This window comes from Callorhinchus milii, unplaced genomic scaffold (assembly GCF_018977255.1).
Source record: "Callorhinchus milii isolate IMCB2004 unplaced genomic scaffold, IMCB_Cmil_1.0 Scaffold22, whole genome shotgun sequence".
In the NCBI taxonomy this organism is placed as follows: Eukaryota; Metazoa; Chordata; class Chondrichthyes; order Chimaeriformes; family Callorhinchidae; genus Callorhinchus; species Callorhinchus milii.
In genome coordinates this window covers 9161802-9174737 of record NW_024704763.1, presented here as the reverse complement: position 1 = coordinate 9174737, position 12936 = coordinate 9161802, and the positions used below count along the sequence as shown (strand labels likewise).

Genomic DNA, 12936 nt, shown 5'->3' with positions numbered 1-12936 from the left:
GGGGTGTGTGGGGCTATGGGGGTAGGGGGGCTATGGGGTGGGGGCTATGGGGTTGGGGGGCTATTGGGGGTGGGGGGGCAATGGAGGTGGGGCTATGGGGGGGGGGGGCTATGGGAGTGGGGGCTATGGGGTGTGGGGGGGGCTATGGGGTGTGGGGGGGCTATGGGGGTGGGGGGGCTATGGGGGTGGGGGGGCTATGGGGTGGGGGGACTATGGGGTGGGGGACTATGTGGGTGGGGGGCTATGGGGGTGGGGTGGCTATGGGGTGGGGGGGCTATGGGCTGTGTGGGGGTGGGGGGGGGGGCTATGGGGTGGGGGGCTATGCGGGGTGGGGGGGCTATGGGGTGTGGGGGCTATGGGGGTGGGGGGGGCTATGCGGGTGGGGGGGCTATGGGGGTGGGGGGGCTATGGGGTGGGGGGCTATGGGGTGGGGGGACTATGGGGTGGGGTGGCTATGGGTGTGGGGGGCTATGGGGGTGTGTGGGGGTGGGGGGCTATGGGGGTGGGGGGGCTATGGGGGTGGGGTGGCTATGGGGGTGGGGGGGCTATGGGGTGTGTGGGGGTGGGGGGCTATGGGGTGGGGGGCTATGGGGGGGTGTGGGTGTGGGGGCTATGGGGGTGGGGGGCTATGGGGGTGTGTGGGGGTGGGGGGCTATGGGGGGGTGTGGGGGTGGGGGGCTATGGGGGTGTGTGGGGGGGGGGTGGGGGGCTATGGGGTGGGGGGCTATGGGGGTGTGTGGGGGTGGGGGGGCTATGGGGGTGGGGGGGCTATGGGGGGGTGTGGGTGTGGGGGGCTATGGGGTGGGGGGCTATGGGGGGTGTGGGTGTGGGGGCTATGGGGGTGGGGGGGCTATGGGGGGGTGTGGTGTGGGGGCTATGGGGTGGGGGGCTATGGGGGTGTGTGGGGGTGGGGGGGCTATGGGGGGTGTGGGGGTGGGGGGGCTATGGGGGTGTGTGGGGGTGGGGGTGGGGGGGCTATGGGGGTGGGGGGCTATGGGGGTGTGGGTGTGGGGGGCTATGGGGGTGGGGGGGCTATGGGGGGTGTGGGGGTGGGGGGGCTATGGGGGTGGGGGGGCTATGGGGGGGTGTGGGTGTGGGGGGCTATGGGGTGGGGGGCTATGGGGGTGTGGGGGTGGGGGGGGCTATGGGGGTGTGTGGGGTGGGGGTGGGGGGCTATGGGGGGAATGTGGTTGTTGCTGAAGCTCCGCCCAATCTCTGACGTCACTTCCCTTCCGGCACAACTTTATTCAAACACCCACTTGAGTCGCCGGAAGTGACGTCGTTGCCGTTGCAGCTGCCGCTCAACACAACTTTGTCGAAACCGACGGCACCAGAGACCGTGTGTAAGTGGGTGTGAGTGTCTGAATGTGTGTGTGGGTGTGTGAGTGTGGGTGTGAGTGTGTGTGTGTGAGAGTGTGTGTGGGTGTGAGTGTGTGTGGGTGTGAGTGGGTGTGAGTGTGTGTGGGTGTGAGTGTGTGTGGGTGTGAGTGTGTGTGTGGGTGTGTGTGTGTGTGAGAGTGTGTGTGGGTGTGAGTGTGTGTGGGTGTGAGTGTGTGTGAGTGTGTGTGGGTGTGAGTGTGTGTGGGTGTGAGTGTGTGTGTGGGTGTGAGTGTGTGTATGGGTGTGAGTGTGTGTGAGTGTGTGTGGGTGTGAGTGTGTGTGGGTGTGAGTGGTGTGTGGGTGTGAGTGTGTGTGTGGGTGTGAGTGTGTGTGTGTGTGAGTGTGTGTGTGTGTGAGTGTGTGTGTGGGTGTGAGTGTGTGTGTGGGTGTGAGTGTGTGTGTGTGTGAGTGTGTGTGGGTGTGAGTGTGTGTATGGGTGTGAGTGTGTGTGGGTGTGAGTGTGTGGGTGTGAGTGTGTGTGGGTGAGTGTGTGTGGGTGTGAGTGTGTGTGTGGGTGTGAGTGTGTGGGTGTGTGTGAGTGTGGGTGTGTGTGAGTGTGTGTGGGTGTGAGTGTGTGTGTGGGTGTGAGTGTGAGTGGGTGTGAGTGGGTGTGAGTGTGTGTGGGTGTGAGTGTGGGTGTGTGTGAGTGTGTGTGGGTGTGAGTGTGGGTGTGTGTGTGGGTGTGAGTGTGTGGGTGTGAGGGTGTGTGGGTGAGAGTGTGTGTGGGTGTGTGTGGGTGGGTGCAAGTGTATGTCTCTGCCTTCAACACAGCAGTGGGTAACAACCATCAGGCCTTTTACTGTATATATGTGTAGATTATATATGTATGTGCTTGTCCTGCGCCTTGTGATGGGCATCTCATATCTCCTATTTGGTACTGTATCAAATGCAATGATTATTATTATTATTCATGATCAATAATAATAACCCTTGCGTTTGATATAGTACCTTATCATTGAGCAAAGCACTTCACAGAATATACTGTAAAATGAATTGACTGTATATTTTGTGGGTGAATCATGGCAGCCAATTTGCGTACAACAGTATCCCACAATCAGTTGTGGATTGAGTGATTTTTTGGGGGGGATTATTACCCCCGGCAAGCGAGCCTCCAATCGACTAACAACCGGGTTCCTACTTACTGCTGGTAAACAGAGACGTGTGGAGTAAGGAAACTTGGATAACATTTTGCTCTGCCTGGCAATTTGAAAAAAAATGTATTTATTATAAATAAATAATAATGCTGGCATTTATTTTTGATACAGCGCCTTTCAACGTTCGCGAGGGTGTCGCAAAGCATTTACTGTAGTGACTGTGCATTTGGTGGGCGAACGCAGCAGCCAATTGCCGCACAGCACGGTGACGGCCCGCAAACATTGTTGTCCAGGACACTGGGAGAGTGAAAAACTCCCTTCTCTTTTGAATAGCACTGCGGGAGATATTTACTATCCACCTGAACAGGACACGGACAGGGCCTCGGTTTAACGTCTCACCCAAAGGACGGTGTCTCTTGATAACACAGCTCTCCCTCTCCCCCCCCACCCCAGCACCACACTGGAGTGTCAAGTCCCCAAATGGAGGGTCTTGAACCCACAACCTTCTGACTCAGGGGCAAGACTGAGCCAGACTGACACCTGAAAACATCACGACCAATATAAGGGACAGCAAAATCTTGCCTTTCACATAGGTCCCAGGACAGGTGTATACCCTAATCATATTTTGATAAACCAATTTTAAAACTACAGAACTATGAATATCAACAGGAAACGCAAGATAGATGTTGAAAATAGAAAATTCCAGTCCAAATGGGAAATGGAATACTTGTTTGTGGAAAGTAATGGAAAACCTCAGTGCCTTGTTTGCATGCAAGTATTATCTGTGTTGAAGGAGTTCAATATCGGCCGGCACTACAACGCACTACACAAGGCAAAATATGACGGATGTATTGGAGATGCACGTGCTGCTCTAATCGAGGACATGAAAAGCAAAATTAAACAAAAGAAAGTCATCATCAGAGCTCCAACATCTCAAAGTGCAAGTCTGACTGCATCTTACGAGGTCTGCCTCCAGCTAGCCAAGTGTAAGAAGCCATTCAGAGATGGTGAAGTGGTAAAACATTGTGCAGCCAAAATGGCTCGTGCATTTGGTGACGAAAAAATGGCCAGGAATTTTGAGAGCGTGTCTCTGTCTCATCAAATTGTAGCGAGGAGAATAAGTGACATGAATGTTCAGGTAAATGCGAAGCTCAGGACAATTGTTCAAACCTGTAAATACTTCTCATTAGCTGTCGCTGAGAGCACTGATTTTACTGATGTCAGTCAGCTGTTAATTTTCATTAGAACCATTGATGAAGATTTCAGCGTTTATGAAGAATTACTGGAGTTAGTTCCTCTGAATACCAGTAAAAAGGGGTTGGACATTTACGAGGCTCTTACGTCAGCGGTCAGTGAATATGGTGGATTTCAGAAGTGTTCCTGCATCGTGACGGATGGCACAAAATCCATGACCTTCTGTAAAAACGGTTTGGTGGGTTTGCTGAAAGAAAATGGAATCGAATGCACCACCCTTCACTCCATCATCCACCAGGAGTCCCTGTGCGAAAAGTCACTGAAAATGAGTAACGTGATGACAAGCGTCATCAAAGTCATCAATATTATCTGCGGAGAAAATCGAGCACAGAGTCAAAGAAAGTTCATACAGTTCATAAACTTCCTGGAAGAATTGGATGCCGAATATGGTGATTTGCCTCTCTATTCAGAAGTGCGTTGGCTGAGTGCGTCCAAGTGCCTCATGCAATATTTTGCCTTTAGGAAGGACGTCCTCTCCTTTCTGAAGAAACAAGTGAGGAGCAACACCACGCAGTTTGAGGAGGAATTGGAAAATCCAACCTACCTGTGTTCATTGGCTTTCTTAACGGACATCACAAGCCATTTCAATGTTATCAATCTTCGGCTACAGGATAGAAACCAGAATATTTCGAACCTTGTGGAACATGTCGACTGGTTCCGCAGAAAGCTCGAGCTGTTGAACTCCTCACTCCTCCAGAATGACCTCACCCATTTCCCATCGTGCAAGGAGCTTGCAGACGAGCTCGATGAGGCCGATTTCCGCAGCTTTTCGGAAATCATAACTGAACTGTTGGATGAGTTCAGCGCCAGATTTGCTGATCTCGAGGGTCTGAGGGCCAGTCTCCAGCTGTTCAACAATCCCATGGATGTATCGATTGAGCGGCAATCGAAAGATCTTCAGATGGAGTTGTGTGAATTGCAGGGTGACCCTTTCTTCCTCTCAAGGAAGAATGAAATCCCCGAAATATTCTGGAAACGTATTCCCAAGGATTGTTTTCCTAAATTAAATGACTTTGCACTGAAGATGTGTTCGATGTTTGCAAGCACGTACATTTCTGAAAGCACGTTTTCCACAATGAAACAACTTAAAGCCAAACATCACAACAAGCTGGACAGAGATACCCTTGGCTGCTGTCTGCGACTTGCCACCACTGAGTTTGAAGTTGACATTTTAGCTCTGGTTCAAGAGAAGCATTTCCCACAGTGTTCACAAGAGGATGTTTAATGACTAAGTGTTGAAGAAATGTATGTTGAGTAAAAGAATTTGAACTATGTGCAATTTTCATACAATCCACTTTAAATCTGTTACATTTATTCTTGATATTCTTGTGAATTATTATATATTCAGTGTATCTTTATTTTGTTAGTTTTGCAATTCTGGATCAATCTGTTCAGGTTTTGTTCAGCATTCTCTGTCAGGGCCTCTATATGCTGAGTTGACAGCTTGTGTTGTGACGGTGATACATAAAAAATTAACGTGATGCACATAACAACAAATTACATTTGTATAGCGCCTTTCACGTCAGAAGGATGTCCCAAAGTGCTGGAATATATCATTTCTATTTGAGATCGTTATTGTTAGGTATTATTAAATTATGTGCATTTAATTCACTTAATTACTTCTTTCACTTTCATTGTTTACCCTAAATTCAATGATTATTCTTGTACATAGAATTGTACAGCACAAAGGGAGGCCATTCGGCCCATCGAGTCTGTACGACTCTTTGAGAAGAGCAATGTAATGTCAATCCCACTCTCGGCCCTTTCCCCGTAACCTGCAAACCCGTCCTCCTCAAATACCCGTCCACCGCGTTTTTAAAAGTAGTTATCGAATCGGCCTCAACCGCCCTTTCAGGCAATGTGTTCCAGATTCGAAAAACTCGCTGCGTGAAAAAATGTCTTCTCCCCTCGGCTTCTTTTAGAGACTATTTGGAATCTGTGACCTCGAGTCACCGACACACCCACCAGTGGAAACAGTTTGTCCCTCTCTAACCTATCAAATCCCCTCATGATTTTGAAGACCTCTGTTAGGTTTCCTCGTAACCTTCTCTGCTCCAATGAGAATAATCCTCACCTCTCCAGCCTTTCCTCATCATCACGGTCCCTCATTCCTGGTACCATCCTCGTAAATCTCCTCTGTACCCTTTCCAATGCCTTAACATCCGTCCTATAGTGCGGTGCCCAGAACTGGGCGCAGTATTCTAACTGAGGCCTAACCAGTGTTTATATGGGTTAATCATCACCTCCTGACTCTTGTACTCTATGCCCCTATTTATAAAGCCCAGTATCCCATATGCCCTTTTTACAGCTGTATCTACCTGTCCTGCCACCTTCAAGGATTTATTTACCTGCACCCCCAGGTCTCTCTGTTCTTTTACCCCCTTAAGATTGTATTACCGCCTATATTGCTCCCCTCATTCTTTCTACCAAAATGCATTACTTTGCATTTCTCCACATTGAAACTCATCTGCTATGTGTCGCCCATTTTATCACCTGTCTATGTCTTCCTGCAGTCGGCTCCTATCCTTCTCACTGTTTACCCTCTCCCTAACTTTGTGTCGTCCGCAAACTTGGAAATGGTACTTGCTATACCCAAGTGCAGATCATTTATGTATATTAAGAAGAGCAATGGTCCTAATACCGATCCCTGGGGGACACCACTGTACACTTCCCTCCAGTCAGAAAAGCAGCCGTTCACCACAACTCTCTGCTTTCTGTCTCCCAGTGAGCTCTGGATCCGCTGCCACTGTCCCTTTTATACCATGGGCTTCTATCTTTCTTACAAGTCTTTCATGTGGCACTTTGTCAAATGCCTTTTGAAAGTCCACATAAACAACATCAACTGCACTACCTTTATCCACCCTCATCGAAAAATTCTATTAGATTTGTTAGACAAGATTTGCCTTTAACAAATCCGTGCGGCTGTCCCTAATTAATCCATATTCTTCTCAGTGAAGATTTATTCTGTCCCGGATTATAGTCTCCAGGAGTTTCCCCACTGCTGATGTTAGGCACTGGCCTGGAGTTCCCAGGTTTGTCCTTCTGTCCCTTTTTGTACAAGAGAGTCACATTGGCCACTCTCCAGTCCTCGGGCACCACTCCTGTGTCCAACGAAGATTGAACATTTGTAGCCAAAGCCTCCGCTATTTGTACCCGTGCCTCCCATAGCTAACCTTTTATCGTATAATCTTTTTGCCCCTCTTACTTCCTTTTTCAGTTCTCCTCTGCACTTCCTATATTCTATTTGGTTGTTTTCCATATCTTGGGTTTGACATTTGTCATACGCCTCCTTTTTCTGCTTCATTCTAGACACAATTACCTTCGTCATCCAGGGAGGTTTGGAAGCCCTACTTTTCCCTTTTGTGGGAATGTATTTGTTCTGTCCCCGAGCTATCTCATCCTTGAAGACTTCCCACTGCTCTTTAGTTGTTTTTCCTGCCAATCTTTCTTTCCAGTCCACCTTGGCTCGGTCCCTTTTTAACTCACTGAAATTAGCCTCTTCTAGTTGAATACCTTTACCTTTGATGGTTCCTTGTCTCTTTCCATATGCACTGAATCTAATGATGTTGTGATCACTATTGCCCAGATGCTCTCCCACTGAAACCTGATCCACTTGCCCTACTTCATTCAGAACTCGATCCAGCACTGCTTCCTTCCTCGTTGGGCTGGAAACGTACTGATCAAGAAAGTTGTCCTCTCTGCATTTTAGGAATCTTTTCCCTCCTTGCCCTTTGCGCTGTTGTTTTGCCAGTCTATGTTGGGATAATTAAAGTCCCCCATTATCACAACTCTATTGGCCTTGCATCTGTCTGAGATCTGCTTGCAGATCTGCTCATCTATTTCCTTCCCACTATTTGGTGGTCTATAGTATACCCCGACCAGCGTAACAGCTCCTTTTTTGTTCCTTAACTCTAACCAGATAGATTCCGTTTTGGGGCCCTCCAGCACCTCGACCCTTTCCACGGCTATAACCATATCCTTGATTAACATTGCCACACCCCCTCCTTTTTTTCCTTCCCTATCCCTCCTGTACATTATAGCCTCAATATTCAGCTCCCATTCCTGTCCTTGCTTGAGCCAAGTCTCTGTTACTGCTACTACATCGTATCCCCCTATGACCACTTGAGCTGCAGCTCACCAATCTTGTTTGCTAAACTCCGTGCATTTAGGCACATGCACTCCAAGACCGACTTGACCTGTTCTGCACTTCCCCCCTGCTTTATTTCTCCATTTTCTAGCTCTTCGTTTATTGCATTCCCTTCCCCCCTCGAAACTTGTTTAAACCCTCCCCAACAGCATTAGTTAGCCTGTCTGCCAGTACATTCGCCCCAGCCCTGTTTAGGTGTAATCCATCCATATGGTACAGGTCCCACCTGCCCCAGAACTGGTCCCAATGATCCAGAAACCTGAAGCCCTCTTTTCTGGACCATTTCTCCAGCCAAGCATTCATATGCTTGATCCTGCCATTATGGTACTTATTTGCCCGAGGCACAGGGGGTAATCCAGAGATCACCACCTTGGATGTTCAATTCTTTAGTATGTTCCCCAGCTTTTGATATTGACCCTATAGAGTCTCAGCACTTTTTTTTAACCAATATCATGGATCCCCACCTGGACCACCACTTCTGGATGTTCTCCTTCCCCTGAAGAATTTTATCCACCCTTTCTGCGATGTAAGACTGTTGCACCAGGGAGGCAACACACCATCCTTGACTACCGTCTTCGGTTACGGAAACGTCGGTCTATACCTCTCACTCTTGTATCCCATATGACAACAGCATTGCTCCTGTTACCTATGTCCCCCTGTTCCACCACTCGGTTTATACTGTCCTCCCTGGAGATATCAACACTCTCAATGTTCAGTACAGTTATTATTATTATAGAGTACTGGTTTGAGAGTGCTACACTATTGGGGGCATTCTGCCCTGCCCGTCCCCTCTTCCCACCATGCTGGACAGTCACCCAGTCATTTTCCGTCTGAACCCTCGGTGTGTGGGGTGGGGTGACCACCTCTTGAGGTGTCTGGTCCATCAAATACTCACATCTGTTGATCAAGTTTGCAGCCCAAGGCTCCATCACCCCTCTCTCAGGGGTCCCATTATCTGCAGGACTAATGAAACTATCCTGTCCCTGAGTGTTAACCAGACGCAAGCATCTCCCGAGTCTCAGGGGAGTGATGGTTTTCTCCATCATACTGTCCAGGAACCTCTCACTGTCCCTGATGGAGCGCGGTGTCTGCACCTCGGCTTCCAGCTCAGCTCCTCTCAGCTGGAGCTTCCTGAGTTGCAGACACTCACTGCAGATGAAGTTGCCGGGCCTCAGGGCCCTCATTAACTCCCACATGTCACAGTCCTCGCATTTGACTTGCCATCATCTTCTCACACAGTGTTTCCTTTTTTTCATTTTTTGTTTTAATTTGCCGTCAGTGTTGTAGTTTCTGACAGTTTGTCGATGTTTGTCCCTGGTTCTGCTGTTGAAAAATGACATCACACCAACGTCACTTTTTCTTTTTTTGTTGCTCCGACAGTTCCCAGTTTACCTCCGCCGCTCCTTTTATGCTGATCGCTCGGCTCAAGCTCTGCCTCCGCTCTGTTCTGATTGCTCTCCCCGACATGTGGGAGTTAAGGAGGGTCCTGAGCCCCGGCAACTTCATCTGCAGCGAGTGTCTGCACCTCAGGAAGCTCCAGCTGAGAGGAGTATACGTATATATGGTTTGTTGATAAAAGTGTTTTATTGTTTTAAAACCATTGAATTGTTATATTGCCTGTTTTACAGTTTGCATTGCAATTAAAATATAATGAAACTAGCTGTACCCATTGCAGCTTCGCTTGCAACCAAAGGATCCAATATGGAATGTAGATTGACACACAGACAGACACACAGGCAGACATTTTGTCTTTATCTATACGAAGCTGGTAAGATTCCTGTGGGAGGACTCCTTGTTGGGAGTGCATGTGTGATGAGCTTGTTCAGATCATAGCTTTTCTCTGTTGCTACTTTGGTGCAGAATATATTAATATAGATATATATTTTTATAGAAGGGTGTGTGATCTCCTCTGTCGCTACTTTGTTGCAGAATACCATGCATACCTCATATTTTGCGGCTTATTTAAAGCATTTTTAAATATAGCTCATCAATGATAGGAGATCCCGAAAAGAAAATATGCCCATGACACTCCTCCATAAAAGACCTTTTCGATGAGGTGTAAATCATGTCACTGTCAATTGGTTATTGCTGTACCCGTTGTATTTATGCTTGCAACCAGTTTCATTTAATCAGCCTCTCTTTTGTCTGGCATTTTTATTTGTCCTTGAAAGGCTTGATCTTTGCTTCTTAGGCATCTTTAGAATCACCGCGTTAAAAGTAGTTATCGAATCGGCCTCGACCGCCCTTTCAGACAATGCGTTCCAGATTCGAACAACTCGCTGCGTGAAAAAATGTCTTCTCCCCTCCCCTCGGCTTCTTTTAGAGACTATTTGGAATCTGTGACCTCGAGTCACCGACACACCCACCAGTGGGAACAGTTTTTCCCTTTCTAACCTATCAAATCCCCTCATGACTTTGAAGACCTCTGTTAGGTTTCCTCGTAACCTTCTCTGCTCCAATGAGAATAATCCTCACCTCTCCAGCCTTTCCTCATCATCACGATCCCTCATTCCTGGTACCATCCTCATAAATCTCCTCTGTACCCTTTCCAATGCCTTAACATCCTTCCTATAGTGCGGTGCCAGAACTGGGCGCAGTATTCTAACTGAGGCCTAACCAGTGTTTATATGGGTTAATCATCACCTCCTGACTCTTGTACTCTATGCCCCTATTTATAAAGCCCAGTATCCCATATGCCCTTTTTACAGCTGTATCTACCTGTCCTGCCACCTTCAAGGGTTCATTTACCTGCACCCCCAGGTCTCTCTGTTCTTTTACCCCCTTAAGATTGTATTACCGCCTATATTGCTCCCCTCATTCTTTCTACCAAAATGCATTACTTCGCATTTCTCCACATTGAAACTCATCTGCTATGTGTCGCCCATTTTACCATCTGTCTATGTCTTCCTGCAGTCGGCTCCTATCCTTCTCACTGTTTACCCTCTCCCTAACTTTGTGTCGTCCGCAAACATGGAAATGGTACTTGCTATACCCAAGTGCAGATCATTTATGTATATTAAGAAGAGCAGTGGTCCTAATACCGATCCCTGGGGGACACCACTGTACACTTCCCTCCAGTCAGAAAAGCAGCCGTTTACCCCAACTCTCTGCTTTCTGTCTCCCGGCCCGTTCTGGATCTGCTGCCACTGTCCCTTTTATACCATGGGCTTCTATCTTTGTTACAAGTCTTTATCTTTATCCCTTTAAGATTAAGAAAATGTGCTATTGAACTCATTAGCATCCCGTGTTCACATATTTGCACACATATCCTTTTGGGAGGACTCCTGTCGGTGTCTCTATGTCAATCGGTTAGACAGACACACAGACAGATATTTCGTCTTTATTAGTATAGATATATCTTACTAGAAGGGTGTATGACCTTTGTTGCAGAATGCCATGCATACCTTTTTTTAGGGGTTAATTAAGGCATTTTTAACATCAACGAAAGGAGATCCCTGAAAAAAATATGCCCATGACACTCCCCCTACCAGAACTTTCCAATGAGGTATAAATCACGTCTCTACATCTATTGCTTATTGAGTTCTTGGCGGACAGACACACAGACAGATATTTCATATTTTAGTATAGATTAAGTTATACAATTACACAATTAAGTTACACAGTTACACAATTTAAAACATAGAATTTCTATATTTTAAATTTATGGGGACTGAGGAGGGGCATATGTCAGGTGAAAAGCAGCTTCAGTCAGGGATTAAGTGATGCAGGAAGGAAGGAAGGAAGAAAGGAAGGAAGGCTGAGGATCAAACTAAACACCAGCACTGGCTTGGTCAGTGAGAAGCGAGAGAGGTTGAGGACGTTGACAGGAGATGAAGATGGCTTCCGTCTTGACCATGTTGAGCTGCAAGAAATTGAGGCTCATTCAGGTCTTTATGTGTGTCAGGCAGGCGGACAGAACATAAGTGGACTTGGAAGCAAGAGTAGAATTGGAGAAGTAAAATTGGGTGACGTCTACTACCCAGGGAGGTACCCTGAGTCACCAAGAGGAAGCATGTAGAGGGGGACACATATCATCACTGGTCGAGCTCCCAGTGTAAGAGACTTACACATTACTACAACAACTCCCAGAGAACACAAGGCAGTAATCACAGGAGAGGAGTGTGCAGGGGGCAGTAACATGGGACATACACTTGCCGAGTGTGATGATGGACAACTAGCAATGAGACCACCAGGGGGCGTTACCAGCACAAGCACATTGCTGCGAGCACTACCAGTAATTGCCACCAGGAGCACAAGGGGCAGGAATGTTGCTTTAAGCACAACTCTGCTTCTTTGACAATGGGAGGCAAAGAGCCAAGAATATTTCAATAATAAAAATAATCCTTGCATTGATTGATATCTTATCATGTTGTTGAGACGTCTCAAAGCACTTCACAGACTGTTCTATTAAGTTAATTGGCTCTGTAGTTTGTGGGTGAAAAGTGGCAGCCAATTACGATCGTGGATTGAGTGACCAAATTATTATTATTTTTTTAAGGGATTATTACCCCCGGAAAAGCGATCTGCCAATCGATTAATAACCGGGTTCCTACTTACTGGCTAGATAAACAGAGGCGGGTGGAGTAAGGAAACTTGCCTATGGTTTTGCACTGTTCGGGAATCGAACACAGGTTCTTTCTCTTTCGAGGCGAGTGCTCTAACCACTGAGATACAGGACTCCACTGTGAATTTTGTAGGCAACCCTGTGGTAGATATCCACAGGTTTTCTGTACTCCATCCAGTAGCCCTGGATACCTAGCCTTATCCTTGTACTTGTGAGTTTGGCCATACTTTGGGATTCAAGGTTAACCAGAGAAAAGTGGCACAACAATATTGTTTAGTACATCTAAGATGACCCACGGATGAATAATCCCAATGTCACTGAGTGTTTAGAGGCTGTAGTGTTTTATTTCTATGGTGTATTCATTTCATTATTTAATCTATATAACAGAAGAACAAGCCGAAGCCTAAATTCTCAGAATCCTCAGGGGTGTGATTTACAAATCTTTGATGTATTTGCTCCACCAACAGTCCTTTCTAGAAGAAAGGGATTAATACGGT

General features: G+C 47.4%; 1 protein-coding gene across 1 annotated transcript; it reads left to right on the top strand.

The window, feature by feature from the left end:
• The first annotated feature begins 2971 nt into the window (after positions 1 to 2971).
• Positions 2972 to 5428, top strand: LOC121850580 (general transcription factor II-I repeat domain-containing protein 2A-like). Its single transcript, XM_042342985.1, has one exon. The coding sequence runs from the start codon at positions 3130 to 3132 to the stop codon at positions 4951 to 4953; it is 1824 nt and encodes a 607-aa protein (XP_042198919.1). The 5' UTR covers positions 2972 to 3129; the 3' UTR covers positions 4954 to 5428.
• Positions 5429 to 12936: the final 7508 nt, after the last annotated feature.